This window comes from Molossus molossus, unplaced genomic scaffold (assembly GCF_014108415.1).
Source record: "Molossus molossus isolate mMolMol1 unplaced genomic scaffold, mMolMol1.p scaffold_m16_p_18, whole genome shotgun sequence".
NCBI lineage: Eukaryota > Metazoa > Chordata > Mammalia > Chiroptera > Molossidae > Molossus > Molossus molossus.
The window spans coordinates 3794106-3810322 of NW_023425353.1; the positions used below are offsets into that span (position 1 = coordinate 3794106).

General features: G+C 49.0%; 1 protein-coding gene across 4 annotated transcripts in view; it reads right to left on the bottom strand.

The window, feature by feature from the left end:
• Positions 1 to 373: 373 nt before the first annotated feature.
• Positions 374 to 16217, bottom strand: part of MITF (melanocyte inducing transcription factor) — a 241209-nt gene continuing 225365 nt past the window's right edge. The window contains exons 8-10 of one of the 4 annotated variants that reach the window (XM_036267111.1): positions 11659 to 11734; positions 8413 to 8560; positions 374 to 3461 (exon numbers count right to left, since the gene is read on the bottom strand). In XM_036267111.1, coding sequence (XP_036123004.1) covers positions 3060 to 3461; positions 8413 to 8560; positions 11659 to 11734 — 626 coding nt within the window. In that variant the 3' untranslated portion in view covers positions 374 to 3059. The remainder of the gene's footprint in view (positions 3462 to 8412; positions 8561 to 11658; positions 11735 to 16217) is intronic. The other 3 variants (XM_036267113.1, XM_036267112.1, XM_036267114.1) reach the window with 3 other exon arrangements.

Sequence of the window (16217 nt, forward strand, 5' to 3'; positions counted from 1 at the left end):
TTCAAAATTGGCATGAACTAAACACAACTGGCCAGCACTATGTGAAAAACCAAATGCTTTAATGAAGCTATCAAGAACAACAGTTCAATTATGTCATTGGATACATTAATTTTGACCCATAATATACAGTGCTGTGGGCCACAGAAAGTACTGCTGCATCCAACAGCAGATGACCACGTTACAGTACCAAGTGTCCGGAAGAGACAGTCATTTGTCTTTTTTTTTTTTTTTTTCAAGAAAGGGTTTTTTAATACACTGTTATCAATGTCAACTTTCCCCCAGTGCATTTTAAAAAATATTAATAAGTGCATTCTTTTGTGCTTTATTTTGTATCTTTTTACTTCCTATGTATTTTATTTGTTCTTATTGCTTTATTTAAAAAAAAAAACAAAACAGAAAGAACTTTGTCATCCTAGGTATCACCAGGTTGGTTGTATGGTTTTTGGCAAAGTCAGAAAGTTTGGTATTTCCATTACCTTACCCAGAGGCAGGCGCACAAGTTTGGCATTTTAGTCCCTCCAGATGGAGGCCCAACCCCAAGTCACAATTCTGCACCGAGGGATGGGGGAGTGGTGTGGATCAGTCTCTCGTCACAAAGGGCAAGCCCAAACCACCACCTCTTGGCTTAACTAGTTCCTAAAACAAATCCACACTCTATTTGGCAAAAAGAAATAAATAAAACCACTCCCCAGCTGCAGCATTCTCCTGGGCTTACTCACTCGCCACTCCCGGAAACTGTCCCTCGAGAAGGGTCTGGGGAGGCAGGCCATGGTGACTCAGGAGCTGCGAGACCCGGAGAGTGGTACAAGATGCCATGCTTTCTCCCAGAAAAGCTTTCTACGATCCACACAACCCGGCCCAGTTCCCTGCACCTGGGGTTAGCAAACCTTGCTCTATTTTTAAGAACCCTTCAAATCAGCTAAAGAAAACTAGCATCACACCATGTCAATCTTTGACTTTGGCATCCAGGCCCCTCCCCCCATATAAACGCGAAGAGAAAATGGACAATGCTATGATTGTATCAGTGAACACTATGGTAGTTAGCTGTTCGTGCACATCCATATCACTATTCTAGGAGAAGAGCTATCTATACAGTTAGGGGGGCTGAAAGAATGGGAACTAATTTCCCCTACCCCCTTAAGTGATAAAGCTATAAAACTGATAGCATCATCAGATTCCCGAGGATTCTCACTGCCCAGCGTGCGTGGGGCTATGCAGTGAAGCATTTCCATGTAAGCCATCCATTCATACATTTGGCAATCACTCCTCTCTGAACCCTCCCACACCCATCACCAATTCACATTTAAGTTCATTTACATTTTTTAAAAACCCTCCTGAATAAGGTTTCCTGATGAAAGAAGTTGGCACTCTGTCACTAAAATATATTTCATATTAAAAATATCTGAAGGAGAAGTGGAAGCTCGTACACTGTCCACAGAGCACCGCGCTCTTGCTCCTCTCCACCACGCCCCCCACGCCCCTGCGCACAGTTCAGTCGGTGCTGGGCCAGAGGCTGCTGCTGTATTTAAGGCACTTCACTCTGAAGGGTATGCTTCATGCCGCTTGCTGCTCAGGTGGAGGCTGCTGCTGAGGAGTTCCTTCGATGCCCGCTCCTCGCACCACACGCCACCTGGGGGAGACACCCAGCAGGACAGAACACGTGGGCGCTCGCTCTGCGGGCCCGCCGACCGGGAGACGGGCACGAGGCGGGCACGAGGCCCTGCACGGCTGTTGTCACAGGTCAGCAAGGACCCGTCACCTGCCAACACAGTGCTTCTCTCTCTGACAAAACTCAGCACGTTTGCTGAAATAAAACTCAATTTAAATGACCATAATGCGCATATTAACGCTATGGTTACCAGTCTCCAAGAATATTGCTATTTTTATATCACTAAAAATAAATATGTAAGTTTAATCTCCCTAGAAGACCAGTTTTACCTATTAATACTATGCCTTGAATGTGTGGAAAAACAGTTCTGAGTGAGACTGTGATTACAAAATATTCGCAAAGCTCTCAAACACAAGACCTTGCGTGAAAGTTTTCCTTCGTGTGTACAAAGAAAGCAGAAAACCACCAGTGGGTTGTAAAAATATTGAAAACTTGTCATTTTAAGATGCATATTCTTACAAATTAATACAAACATACTGAAAAGAATGATGATAATAAAGAATCTGTACAACTCAAATAAACAATAAAACATAATTAAAAATTAAAAATAGTTAAAGCCAATTGGAAATGTGCCCAGTTTGGTTTTCTTATCAAAAGCAAAATTGAAGAAAAAAATAGTGAAATATTCAGTGCTCCTCAATATTTTGCTTCACGAGGACATTGATTTTCATTTCAAAATAAAATATCTTTTGAAAAATGGAGTCATACTCATTGATGAGGAAAATGTAACAGTAGGGGGAGACCAGACGCCATGTTTCAGAGCCCTGGCCTGTCTCCCTGAAATTGCAGTGGTAAGTAACATATCAATGATTTTTCTCACCAGACACTCCTCATGACAATGGTTGCAGTTTTTCTTTTGCGGAATATAGTATTTCTTTAACTAGTTTGCATATAAAGACAGATGCTAGAGGGTACTGTGCCTTTAAGGCAGTACCAATGAACATTTACAAAATGGAAAAGGTTAGTGTGAATTTCTTCTTTTCTTTCCTCTGTCTTTCTCTTTTTATTTATTTTTTTGGTTGCTTTACATTCTTCTGATTAAACTTTACATTTAATTCCCAAGAAAATCACAGGCATAAACATCTCCAACCTGTTTCCCCTGAATAAGAATGGACAGAAATTTCTCTGGCGCAGAATCCTCGTGCTCAGAAAGCTGACATCCAGGGTGAGTTCCGTTCGCAGACACTGTACACTCACTGTACAATACTTCGGAGGCATTTGTAGTTGCAGAGTAGAATATACAAGTCTGTTTCACAAAACTCTAAAAATAAAATATATCCTGGGCTATTGATAAAGCATGAAAAAAATTCATATTAAAGGAAAATTATCAAGAAAACCCCTTCAGGTCAGTTGCATCTACCGGTGAGGAGAGAAGGGAGCCGGGAGCTCGCTAACAGGCCTGCTCGGGCTCCTCCATGCTCACACTGCTCCTCCGGCTGCTGGCTTTGGAAGCACCCGGGGACACCGAGGACAGAAGGGGGTCAGTCACGCCGACAGGAGAAAGCGTGTCATCCATCAGGATGTCTTCCAGTTTAGAGCCCATTTTCGTGGGGACACTGTAGGCTTGGCTGCTCTCGGTCCCGGTCCCAAGGCTGCTGTTGAAGCTGATGGAGCCGTCTGTGAGATCGAGGGTGGTGGTGCCAGTTAGGTCTGCGTGATGCTGAAGGAGGTCTTGGCTGCAGTTCTCAAGGGAGGGTTCTTGCTTGATGATCCGATTCACCAGATCTGCAGAGCAGAGACCCGTGGACGGAATCAGGGAAAGTCCATGAGCTCGAGCCTGCATCTCAAGTTCCTGAAAGAAAAGTGAAAATCAGACACTGAAATGGATGGAACACAGAGGTCTAGGGCAGTTAAACGACTACATGGCACTGGGCTGCTGGGCCCCGTCATTAGGCTCTGCCCACGCTCACAGACGCACAGCCCGAGGGGACCCTGTGCAAGTGCAGGGACCTGCGAGGACAGTGGTGTCAGCACAGGTTCGTCATCTGTGACACGCACCCCCTTTGTCGGGGATCTGATGGTGGGGAGGCCGTGTGTGCATGCATGGGCGCGCGTGTGCCCGTGTGTCTGTGTGTGTGCACGTGTGTATGTGTGTGCGTGCGTGTGTGTCAGGAAGTGTATGGGAACAGCTCTGCACCTTCTGCTCGATCCTGCTGTAAGCCTACACTTGTTCCAGAAAGTAAAAGCTACTTACAAAAATCAGACACTTAGAGAAAGCAATAAATGTTAAAATATTTTGCTCTTTTAAAAAATATAGAGACAGTTTCTACAGATGTTAATGTTCATGATGAGGATAAGTTAAAAACGATCAAAATAAAATTTCAAAATGTAAGCTGATTAAAGGGAAATATTCAGTGAATAACATTGTCCCATGGTCCCTAACTGTGCGCTGAGGTGTCGGGTGCTGCAGGGCCCTCACAGGCCCGGCGACTGGACAGTCCACAGGAAACGGGTGCTGCCGGGAGGGCCGTGTCGTTTCCACGCTGGGCCAGGCATGCTCTTCTCACATCTGATCATGGCTGAGCGGGCTCTGGGGAGGCTGCTCCCCCAAACCAGCACCGCGTGGAGGTCACTGCGGTGGAAACCAGGCGGCAGCGTCCAGCCCCAGCATTCAGGCACACACGTGCAGCAAGTAATGCAGTTCTTGAAAGATAACATAAAAATGCTATTTTTCTTGATTGACATGTTTTAATTTTCAAAGGCACAAGTCGTTGGGCCCTAACAGAGCTGGCGGGTTCCCGTCGGTCTGGGGCGCAGCGTGGCCGAGGCTGAGCCGGGCTCCACACTGGCTGCAGCTGCAGGAGCATCACTTCGGCGGGCTCACCATGAGCGCATTTGTTTTAATTCCAGAAAACAGTTCTTGTCTGTAAAATGAGTAATTCCGTCCTACACTTCCAGATGTTGAGACCCTAACCCCCAGGGCCGCAGAATGTGCCTGTTTGGAGACAGTGTCTTCAGAGAGGTCACTCAGTTAAGAGGAGGTCATCAGGGTGGCCCACTCCCATGAGCAATGGCACCGGGTCCTTGCGAGAAGCGTGCGCACCCAGAGGGAAGACCACTGGAGACAGAAGCAGCCGTCTGCAAGCCGAGCACAGCGGTTCAGGAGAAACCCACCCTGCGGCCACCAGACGGTGGGCTGCCAGCCTCCGGAGAACTGCGGAAACGCGCGCTGTGTGAGCCGCCCGAGGAGTGGGGTGCCTGTGAGGGCAGCCTGAGGGGCGCAGCTGACCCGCGAGAGACTGTGTGCTCACTCCAGAATGTCTCCGGAGCACAGGCCTTCCCGCTTCCTTCCCGAGCATCCCTGGACCCTCCCAGCAGGAACCCCCGAGACCCTGAAAGACCCCACCGAGCGCAGCCCTGCCCAACGCCCTCCTGTCTGTGACACGCGCAGTCACGGCGGGACACTCACTGGTGGCGAGTCCTGCGCACCAGGGAGGGAGAGTTGCCCTCCAACTGCAGGACCTGCCGTCCTCTACCCACAGGCCCAAGATGTTTATTCCAGAAGGGTCCTGTTCAGTCTCTGTGAAGGCTGTTTGATCTGCAAGACCACTGAATGTGACACCAGAAAGAGACGGGAGCCGGGACGCCACAGAAGCATCTGCGTGTTCCTCCCCGCAATCTCCGGAAACACTGGTCTCTCGGCATCATGGAAGCCCTGGGCTGTGCGATAAGCCAGTGCTCGGTGACACGCGGCCTCGTGCCCTGCCATGGGTGAGCATTTCCACGTGTGTCACTGAGGATGGAAGGCAAAGGAAGCCCTGCTCCACGCTGCGAGCACGCACTCGGGCAAACCACGCAACGTGCTAGTAGGGACGGCTGCCCTGCAGTTTCTTGTCAAAATTTTAATAAAGTTGGATTCAGAGAGGCACACATTTCACTCCACTCGTCTGTGACTCAATTAGAAATCGTGCTCAGCTGACTGAGCTTTCCTTAGATTCGTGCACGCGGGGTGCGGTCGCCTGGGACTGCGGCTGGGGCCCTGCACAGCTGTCCTAACCCGCCGTTTCCAGGCCTGCGAGTTCCAAGGGCTGCCTCACTCACACCGTCCCTGCAGCGAACCGGGGTACGGCACCGCGGGATCCCCAACCACACGTTTCACAGTATTTGTACTTCATACGAATAGACATATTTGGGCCCTGGCCGGTTTGGCTCGGCGGTTAGAGCATCGGTCCGCAGACCAGAGTCATGGGTTCGATTCCGACCAAGGGCATATACCTCGGTTACGGTTCGGTCCCTGGCTCTGGTTAGGGTCATGCAGGAGGCAACCAATCAACATGTCTCTCTCACATCAATGTTTCTCTCTCTCTTTCCCACTCTGTCTGAAAAAAAAGAGAGACATATTTGGAGCCTTAAAACAAAACCTAGTCTCTCTTTCAAAACAATGATTACTTTTTGATACTTGTATGAGGAAATACCACGTTAGCACACACTGATTTTATAGACTGGTCTAAGAAGTCCAACAGACTGAAGACCTGTGGCTCTGGCCGAAGAACAGCGTGGAACAGACATGGGAGAGGGAGGAGAACTGTGAATGACAGCTGACCTCCCTGCTGAGGTTCTAAAATGCACCCCTAGAGGACACCTGTCTTTGCCTCCTGCCCCCCAGCTTAAGATCACTGCACTGAAATGACAGCTGTGATGTCTAGAAATGTCAACTGCAGTGTGGGCATGAAGATCCCAGCCACTGTAATCGACGGACTAATCAGTTACATCTGGTCCACATCTCTGGTCTCTGAAGTGGCCGGCTGCACACTGCCATTCCCAAAACAGTGGCCTTGGAAATCTGAAATGCAGCCCCCGCTTCACGGTAAACTCTGGGAAGAGGTGGGTTCCATGCTCAGGAAGGTCTAGCGTCAGTGACTGTCACTGGTGGGCAGTGGTCAAGGTCAGCCAGTCAATTAAAATACTCCTGCAAACTCCTTTGGTCATTAGCAGCCCCAGTTCTTCTTTCTCTGTTCAAGATGGTTCAGAGGTGGCGTGTCTTCACACTCAGCGTCAGAGGTCGAGCCTGAGGGAAGCACCAGAGCTGATCCTAGAGAGGGGTCCCCTGCTCCATGCTACACGGGTACACACTCCCTACATGAAATGGCAGCTGACTCCTACTCATTGGTAACATTAGCATTTCTCCAAGAATATATAGTAAGTTAAAGATACACAAGGTATAATTTCACTCTCTGTACTATTTCTTAAATGTTTGTCTTGATGATAAGATCCTCTGAGTGTCCCCAAGTTCCCTAAAAACATGGGCTTTGACAATGGACCACATTGCCAGTACTGAGGCATCTTTGTATTTGACAACTATAGTCGATTCTCATTATTTGCAGTAATCATTGTTATGAACTGAATATGTGCCCCCCGATTCATATGCTGAAACCCAATGCCCCAGTGTGTATGTGCCCCCAGATTCACATGTTGAAACCTAATGCCCCAGTGTGTATGTGCCCCCAGATTCATATGCTGAAACCCAATGCCCCAGTGTGTATGTGCCCCCAGATTCACATGCTGAAACCTAACGCCCCAGTGTGTACGTGCCCCCGGATTCATATGGTGGAACCCAACGGCCCCGTGAGACAGTCTGCGAAGACAGAGCTATGGGCGGTGCAGAGGGCATGAGAGTGGAGTCCTCGTGGACGGGATTAGTGCCCTTATATAATGTACCCCAGAGGGCGTGGGTGCCCCTCCCCCACGCAGGACACAGCTGTCTCTAACTAAGAAGTGAGCCCTCCCCTTAGACTCCCAGCTGAGGAGCTGTGAGGAGTAAGCCGCCAGGCTGGTAGCTCCGTCCCAGCAGTACACAGACTGACACAGGGTGCTGCAGTCACCATGGACCTGGACAGTGAATACCAAACCGACCAGGTTAAGTTCCTATGACCTCGGCCGCATGTTCATCACAGGGCCTTGTTTCGGGTGTGCTTCTGTTTAAAGACACCTCATCCAACAAGTGATGCTGATCCGTCAACAGTGACCACAGCCGACAGCACTGCGGCTCATGTCTGCACGAAGCTTCACTGCATCAGACAGACGGCGCTCGGCACTCAGGAGCACGAGTCAGCCCTGTGGCCTGACACTCGGGCCACTGTAACAGCGGGACCACCCACAAAGCCACAGAAACATGAAGGCATCGCACTGAGGGGGCTGCAGAAGGACCCTGGCCCCGGGAGCCGCGGGAAGGAGGCAGGGTCCCGTGCTGCAGGGAGTGGAGGCGTGTCCTCCCCTCACGTGTGTGCTCTGCACGCGTCCGGGAAGGACACAGAGGACCTGGCCCCGGGAGCCGCGGGAAGGAGGCAGGGCCCCGTGCTGCAGGGAGTGGAGGCGCGTCCTCCCTCACGTGTGTGCTCTGCACGCGTCCGGGAAGGACACAGAGGACCTGGCCCCGGGAGCCGCGGGAAGGAGGCAGGGCCCCGTGCTGCAGGGAGTGGAGGCGCGTCCTCCCCTCACGTGTGTGCTCTGCACGCGTCCGGGAAGGACACAGAGGACCTGGCCCCGGGAGCCGCGGGAAGGAGGCAGGGCCCCGTGCTGCAGGGAGTGGAGACACGTCCTCCCTCACGTGTGTGCTCTGCACGTGTCCGGGAAGGACACAGAAGTGCCACAGATGTTGATCTGGGTTAAGAGTGAATTTTTATGTGCAGGCAAATTCCAGTAGGGAACCCACAAACATGGGGGTCTCGTAAGTCAACTCCGCGGTGGCTCAGGCCCCGCTCCCCTCCCGCCGTGAGTCCGGGTGGGCAGCCCCGGGACCGCACCTGGACCCTGAGCAGCAGGTGCCGGTTGGCGTGCTCCAGCCTCTTCTGCCGCGTCTCCAGCTCCTTGGCGCGCTGCTGTTCCCGCTGCAGCTTCCGGATGTAGTCCACAGACGCCTTCAGGATGGTGCCCTTGTTCCAGCGCATGTCTCTGGCGGAAGTGCAAGGAGACAGACCCCATGATTGAGGCTCAATGAAAATTCAACAGTCAGAGCAGTTTCTAACGATGTGATCACAAAGTGCAAGTTGGTGACAGCCACCGTTCACCGACTGCCTGCCCCTGGACACTGCCCACACCTCTCCCTTCACCCGACGGGCACCGTGGATGGGAGGGATGCTGCCCACGAGCTCTCCCTGGGTCCCGGACCTACTAGGAGGTGGAGTCAGGACCTAAACTTAGGTCTGTTGATTGCAAGTCAATATTCTTAAAAAAAAAAAAAGCTATATCAACCAGCTATAGCTTTCGAGGACTAAAAATATTAACTCAGAGAACATGCTGTGATAAAAAATTTCCATGCTATCTTACTACTTGATTGTGTGAGGCATGAAAGCGGCATCCTTGAATTTACCCCGAGTCCTCACGGGCGGGTTACCTAATTCCTCTCTGTCTCTGTTTCCTCATCTATTAAATGGTGATCTTGCACTCGCAGGAGCAGCCTCAGCTGTTACTGGAATCAAAGGAGGCACTTGATGTGACAACGCTGTGAAAACTCAGAATGCAGTTCAAACAACGGAGCAAACAACGTAATGCTTACTGTGGCCACTGTGAGACAGCACCTACTGTGCGCCAGAGGCTTTTTAAAGAACTTCATAGCTCATTTAATAGTGTTAGCACTAACACTATCCCCATCCGACGGACCGGGGAACTCTGGCTCCGAAAGGTCACCTCACTTGCCCAGGGTCACACAGCTGGCAGGTGGCGAACTGGGCTCCCCAGATCAGCAGCTTCAGGCCCCACACTCTGCACCACGGAGCCATTCATCCTCTTATGCAAACGGGTCCTCAAAAGTAGGCCCCTTTTTAACAGATGGGAAAAAGGAGCCAAGGGCTCAAGCATCTTCCCGAGGGTAGACATCTGGAAAGGCACTGGTTCGGACTGAACCCAGGCAGCCTGGGGTCGATGCTTCTCCATTTTTAATCACTATAGCTCTAATGTACTCGTACATGAGAAAATTAAAAACGCCATTTAGAGCACTCCAGAAAAATAATTAAGAATGAAATTATAATTACATAAGTAATATTTCTGTAGCACTTCAAATTAATCTGAGTCCTTTTACAGACAATATTCATGATGATGATGGCGGCGAGAGTGATGACAACAAAACAATGTAACGGATGGAGAGCCTCCCACGCCATCTTCTACAGCGGCTCAGAGCAGATGGGGACATGCAGGGGCCATGTGGACGGAGGACCATAACACAAGTCATCGAGTAATTGATCCTCATGTGTTACATGAAGACCAAAACAGAAGCTCTTCCATGAGAAGCAGCTACAGCCCTCTGAGAATTCCCGGGATAGATCTCTGGGGTCTAGACACTAGAGGTGGCAACCCAGGAGGTGTCCTGAGACTGAGCCAATTTGCTTCATGTTCAGGGCTAAGATCAAAGAAACAGAAACGTCGGCAGCCAGAGAGAAATGCACTATACTGAAGGATGCCTTATGAGGCCAGTGGGGTGAAAGCCAGTTACTGAAACATGCGCACAGCCACTTGGTCTTTAAGAAGTGACTATTTCAACCAATTATCTTAGGTTTTGCTTCTTTGTGAGACCCAACCAATTATGATCTAGGCTTAAAAAAAGGATTTTTAAACTTTTTTTTTTTTTTGTAATAAGGAAGACCCCTTTTCACACAGAAGTATACACCACTCTCTAGTACATAAATCCACAAAAGCACGTCTGCTCTGGGGAAGGAGAGAGTTTGGGGCTGAGACCCGGAGCAGCTGCACGGAGTCTGCGCAGCTGTCCAGGGTCTGTTCCAGGAACCTGGTGTGGGAAAACCCCCACGACAGACCATAGTCCATTCGATCTTAAAACAGTGCCTACAGCTAAAGATCATTATCAGTTCGGATTATAAACAGAAGTAATGGAGCACACTGGAGAAACAAGACATGCAGAGGGAGGGCGGCTTTCACTCCACTCCATAATTTCATACGTTGGTAAAGAGATTCACGCGGTAGTTTAAAAGAATATGCTAAAAAGTGGAAGCTGATAAAGAACAGGAAAATGGGAATTCAATTTCAACTATCATGCAAGACTGACTGTAGGAAATGAAGGTCACAGCCCCTTAGTAGGATAAATTTGTGCAGAGCTGAGAATGTGAGAGTTTTGAGTTTCAGAATGGCTTTCCTTGATAAACCTGGAAAGTAAAATGTTGATGATGGAAATTGTGCTTGAACATTAATCAGAACAACCTTACAATGGGTAATGGTTTTATTTTATTTTGTCACAAATACCCTGACAATAATGTGAATAGCAAATGTAATAAGCCTTGCATGGATAATGCTGGATTTCATCCTTACATTTTATTAGGCAGCTAAAAGGTCATATTCACAGGCTAATTTCACTGAATGCCTGTGGGAGCTATTAAAATGTGTGCACCTCTGGCACCTTCCTTCAACGGGCCAATGGCTCACGGGTAAAAACTGTGTTTGTCGTCCTGTTAGCTGCTTGCCAGCAGGACAATGATCTGCACAATGGTCTCTGAGAGGGCGGAAGGGGAGACAGCACTGGAATCCCAGTTCGCTGACCTACACTTAGAAGAGGATTAAAAATTACTTTTTTTCTAGAATGGTAAAACATGAACATCTTCAAAAATAAAAACAAAAAATCCAGCTGAGCAAAACTGTTACCCGGGAAGTCTCCGACATGAGACCTCGTGCCCCAGAGCTGACGGCCAACTGAGTCTCGCGGCAGCAGCTGCCGACACGGCGCCCTGCGCACGCCGTTAACGCGCTTCTGTCCAGCAGCTCAGGGTTTGCTGCCAGAGATTCTCTGATTTCCAAAAGCCACCTCCTCACACCCTGCGCGGTCCCACATCCGGTCACCCTTCTGTACGATTCAGTGCACTTCTCTCAACAGCTTAGTTTGACGAGACTACCAAAAGCAAGGTGTATGGAGTATTTAGGATGAAATCCAAGGAAAGGGGGACTTCTTTACACTGCTTTTTATAATGGTGCAGTTTTTGCAACATATGAAAAAACATTAAGGTACAAAAAATATATGATGCAGATTAACATGCGGTTGTACTCACGGATCATTGGACTTGGGAATCAAAGTACCGAGTTCCTTAATGCGGTCATTTATGTTGAATCTTCTTCTCCGTTCAACTTCAAACAAGAGCACAGAAAGGACCATCAGTACAGCCCCGCATCCACATCAATGTATCTCATCAGTAACAGCATCACATCCGCATGGATGTATCGCATTAGTAACACACATGCGGGTATTAACTTTACTGCTCAGGACCATGGACACCTGAACCTGTATTTCCGTTTTTACCATGAGGTTAAAATACTTCTAAAAATGAGCTACCTTCCATCATTAACAAAGCTCTGAGATATACAGTTCCTCATTTGATCCTGTAACAACCCTGAAATTGGAGTTACTGTCCTTGGTTATAAGTTAGAAAACGCCATGGAGACACTAGGGAGTGGAGAAGCCACCCAGCAGGAAGTGGGGACCCACCAGCCAGAACTCCACCCCGACCCCTGGCCCGGCGGCAAGCTTTCGGCCAGGGGCCTCACCGCAAGGACTTCCATCTCTGCTGGATAAATGGCGATAATGGGGCCATTATGCAGGTACTCACATGACAGGACAGAAAACATTTCCCCGTTATTTATCCACCAAAGTCACAACGTGATCAATTACCCAAGTGAAATTGTTTTGCAAGCCTACTCCTGAGAAGCACTGGATGCCAAAATGTGGATTTTATATACTTTTCACATACCCCAAAATATCATTCTTGTTTTGATTTTTTAAACTATTTAAAAATGTAAAAAAAAATTCTTAGTCCAAAGGCCACACAAAAACTCCTGTACCCAGTGCCACCCCACAGAAACACAATGCAAGTTACACAGTCACTTTAAATTTTCTAGTAGCCAAATTAGAAAAATAAAGAGTCAAAATTAACTTTAACATTTCATTAAACCCAATATACTTAAAATATTATCATTTCAACATGTAATCAATAGAAACAGCTTAGAAACTCAACATTTCCGTTCTCTTTGTGCTGTGGTAAAGCCCAGCATGTGACAGTTTCACGAGCCACACCCCAGTGCCTGACAGGCAGCATGAAGGGGCTGCGTCCAGGCCCCCTCCCAGAGCTGCATCCAGCACCCCCCCCCCCAGCGGCATCCAGCACCCGCCCCAGCTGCGTCCAGCCCTCCCCCAGCTGCGTCCAGCCCCTCCCAGCTGCGTCCAGCCTCCCCAGCTGCGTCCAGCCCTCCCCCAGCTGCGTCCAGCCCCCCAGCTGCGTCCAGCCCCTCCCAGCTGCGTCTAGCCCTCCCCCAGCTGCGTCCAGCCCTCCCAGCTGCGTCCAGCCCTCCTCCAGCTGCGTCCAGCCCCCCCAGCTGCGTCCAGCCCCTCCCAGCTGCGTCCAGCCCTCCCCCAGCTGCGTCCAGCCCTCCCCCAGCTGCGTCCAGCCCCTCGAGGTGAGTCCAGCACCTTCAGCTGTGTCAACCGTCCTAACAGCATTCCCTTCTTACAAACCCAGTGGCATGTTCAAGTGCACTGGCATCTTCTTAGGGGAGGGTGAAGTAGCAAAGCATATGAGTTAATAAATGTTTCTAATTGACCTATAGTCTGTTAAAGAAATTCCAAATAACTTAAGGTCTAATAAATTGAATTAAAGTTGTTAACTTTTTACTTTAAATATATTACAATCTATTATGTATTTATTATAATTAGGTTATTCTGTATAACTTAACACATATTTATATTTGACTGACTTAAATAAAACTATTCATTACTTTCCCAAGATGTTACATTTTTAAGCTGAATGATTATTTCTATCATTAAATCAATTATATATATATACATATACACACACGCATACATGCATATTACTGTCTTATCATCAGACTTTTATAAAAATAGAAACAATAAGTGATATACAATGGTTCTGAAGAAGAAATTTTTTCACCTCTGATCTTCTAGCTAACTAACATCCTCTGGCAACATTTCCTTACTTTTTCCAAGCATATAATAATCATAAAAAGTCAAACAATACTGACATATATAAAGTGAAATAAAAGCCTCCCAGATCCAGCTATGACTACTGTTAAGTGTCTTATGCGTCTCTGGTGACTGTTTTTACCTCTGAAACACACACACACACAGGGCACCCTGGCCACCGTCCTGGAGCCTCTTCTGGGTCCACATTCACTTGCTGGTGATCTCATTTTGTCTCGTGGTTTTGAATACCACACAGAAGCTGATGACTCCCACAGTCACATATCCAGCCCAGACATCTTCCTGGAACTCCAGACTCATGCCTCTAACCACCTGATGTCTCCATATGAGGTCCAGTGGCAGCCAGACACCCCAACACCAGTTCCGGGTGGTCCCTGATCAAACAGCTCCACCCACTGGCTCCCCCTCACCTAATGTTACTCTGTCCTTCCAGGCACAGAGGCCAGAACGCGGGAACCCATTCTGCACCTCTGTCCTTCTCATAGCCCTCATCCACTCTGCCGCTGGAATCTGCTGGCTCTACCTTCAAAGCATTTTCAGAATTTTCCCCTCCAACTCCCACTGCTACTGATAGAAGCTGCCCCATCTCCTGCCTGGATTACTGCAGTCCTGTTAACTGGTACCTGCCCCCCACGCCCACTGCTCCCCACCCCTTTGGTCCTGGACATCCCAGCCGAAGGACCTGCTAAAACAGGCAGAGCACGGTGATCCTTCATGCTGAGCAACCGGCCAGGGCTGGATGTACCACATTTTATTTATTTATTTACTGTATATCTTTTTTTTTTTCATCCTCACCCAAAGATATTTTTCCATTTATCTTCAGATAGAGAGAGAGAGAGAAACATCAACATGAGAGTGACACACTGACTGGCTGCGTCTGGCACGACCCCGACCAGGGCCAGGGATGAACCGCAACCGAGGTATGTGCCCTTGGCTGGACGAACCCATGACTCTCTGGTCCATGGGCCGACACTCTAACCGCTGAGCCAAACCGGCCAGGGCACCACATTTCATTTTTAATTCAATGTCTTCTCTCTCTAATTATTTTTTCATTATAAAAGTGATATAAACTTATAAAAACTTGCAAAACACGTAAAAGTGTATAAAGGAAGAAGTAAAAACCGCCTTTTTACACCATCAAGCACCTATATTCCTGAGGGTATTGTTAACTGTAAGGGTGACTCCAGGATCCCCACACATCCATAAGCACCCCCTATACAGTATGTGTGTTTTATATTCTGCGATCATATACAGTACTCTGCCTTTGTTACTCAGTAATACATTGTAGATGTTGTCTGCGTCAGAAAAAACTGCCCAACTCCATTCTTCTTAAGAGACACTGAGCATCCCTTACAGGAGGCACCATCATTTATTTGACAATTCCCTACTGGTGAATATTTAGACTGCTCCCAAGTTCTCCCTCTTCTTCAATGGGGTGAGCAATATTTCTGCCAGGGCTTGCAAGTCCATGTTACTGCTGTCATTATACTTATCCTGTGCTGGAACTCCACCTGAAGGAATTGGTTTGCTCATCCAGGCTGTCTGCCCTGCTGGGACACCTGTCTGTCTGGTCCATGTCTGTAGAAAGTGCCTTGTGCATAAAGGGGGCTCAATAAATAGTTAGAGTAAAGACATGGATTTGTCCTGTTGCACATTTTGGCAAGAATTCTTAAGATACAATTTCTAGAAGAGGAAGAGCTATGTCAATGGGCAATCTAACCTCGATGAGGCTTCAGGACTATTCTGTAGTGCTCAGAATTTGAGCTGACCATGCTTGCATTTCACCGACCACCATGAGCTTGAGAGATTTGGTGCCCCAGTGAAGGTGAATATTGTTTTTGACAAGTTTTGGATGATGCCTAACTATCTTATTTGTAAGGTATTTGAAAAGGAGAAATATCTAAGAGTAAAGTTACTTGGGAGTGAGAGGAGACCTTAGAAATACGGATTTGATCTCCTGGTTCGGAGATGAGGAAAGTCGTTAATTGGACTGGGCGCTGCCAGGGGCAATGAGCACTGCAGACACGGGCCCTCTGGGACCCAGCAACTCCATTCTCAGTTCCTGACCTGGAGAAACGAACCCCGTGGGCACGCACTGAGGCCCTCGTGTCTGATTACATGTAGCTTTAAGCCCTAGCTCTAGAAATCCTCTCCCGCTCTCTGCCCCTCAGGCCCAGCCTTCCCCAACAATCCGCAGGCCCCAACAGCAGAGACAGGGGGACCTGCCCAGTGCTCACTGCTCTGGACCTCTGGCGGGACAGACATCCCGACCTCAGTTACCTTTCAGCTCCTGAGCCCGAAGGGGAACCACCCCTGGCTACTTCCCATGAGAGGGACAGAGGGGCGCCAGAAAAGACCTCAGAGCCTCCTGAAGGTCCGAAGGAAGATTCCCCTCACTCACGCCCCCTGTTGGCCCACAGGGCTCCGAACCCCCTGCAGTGCCTCGGAGCGCGTTCAGCTCTGCTGCTGGGCTCCTGGGTCACCATCCCCGACAGGAGCCCGGCTTCCTCCCCTGCCGCCGTGGTACCTAGTGCTGGGCTCCGCCAGCGCCCCGGTGGCCGGGGTCGCCGGGGTCGCCAGGGGCGGGCTCTCTGTTCCCTGCCACACGCAGAGGCGCAC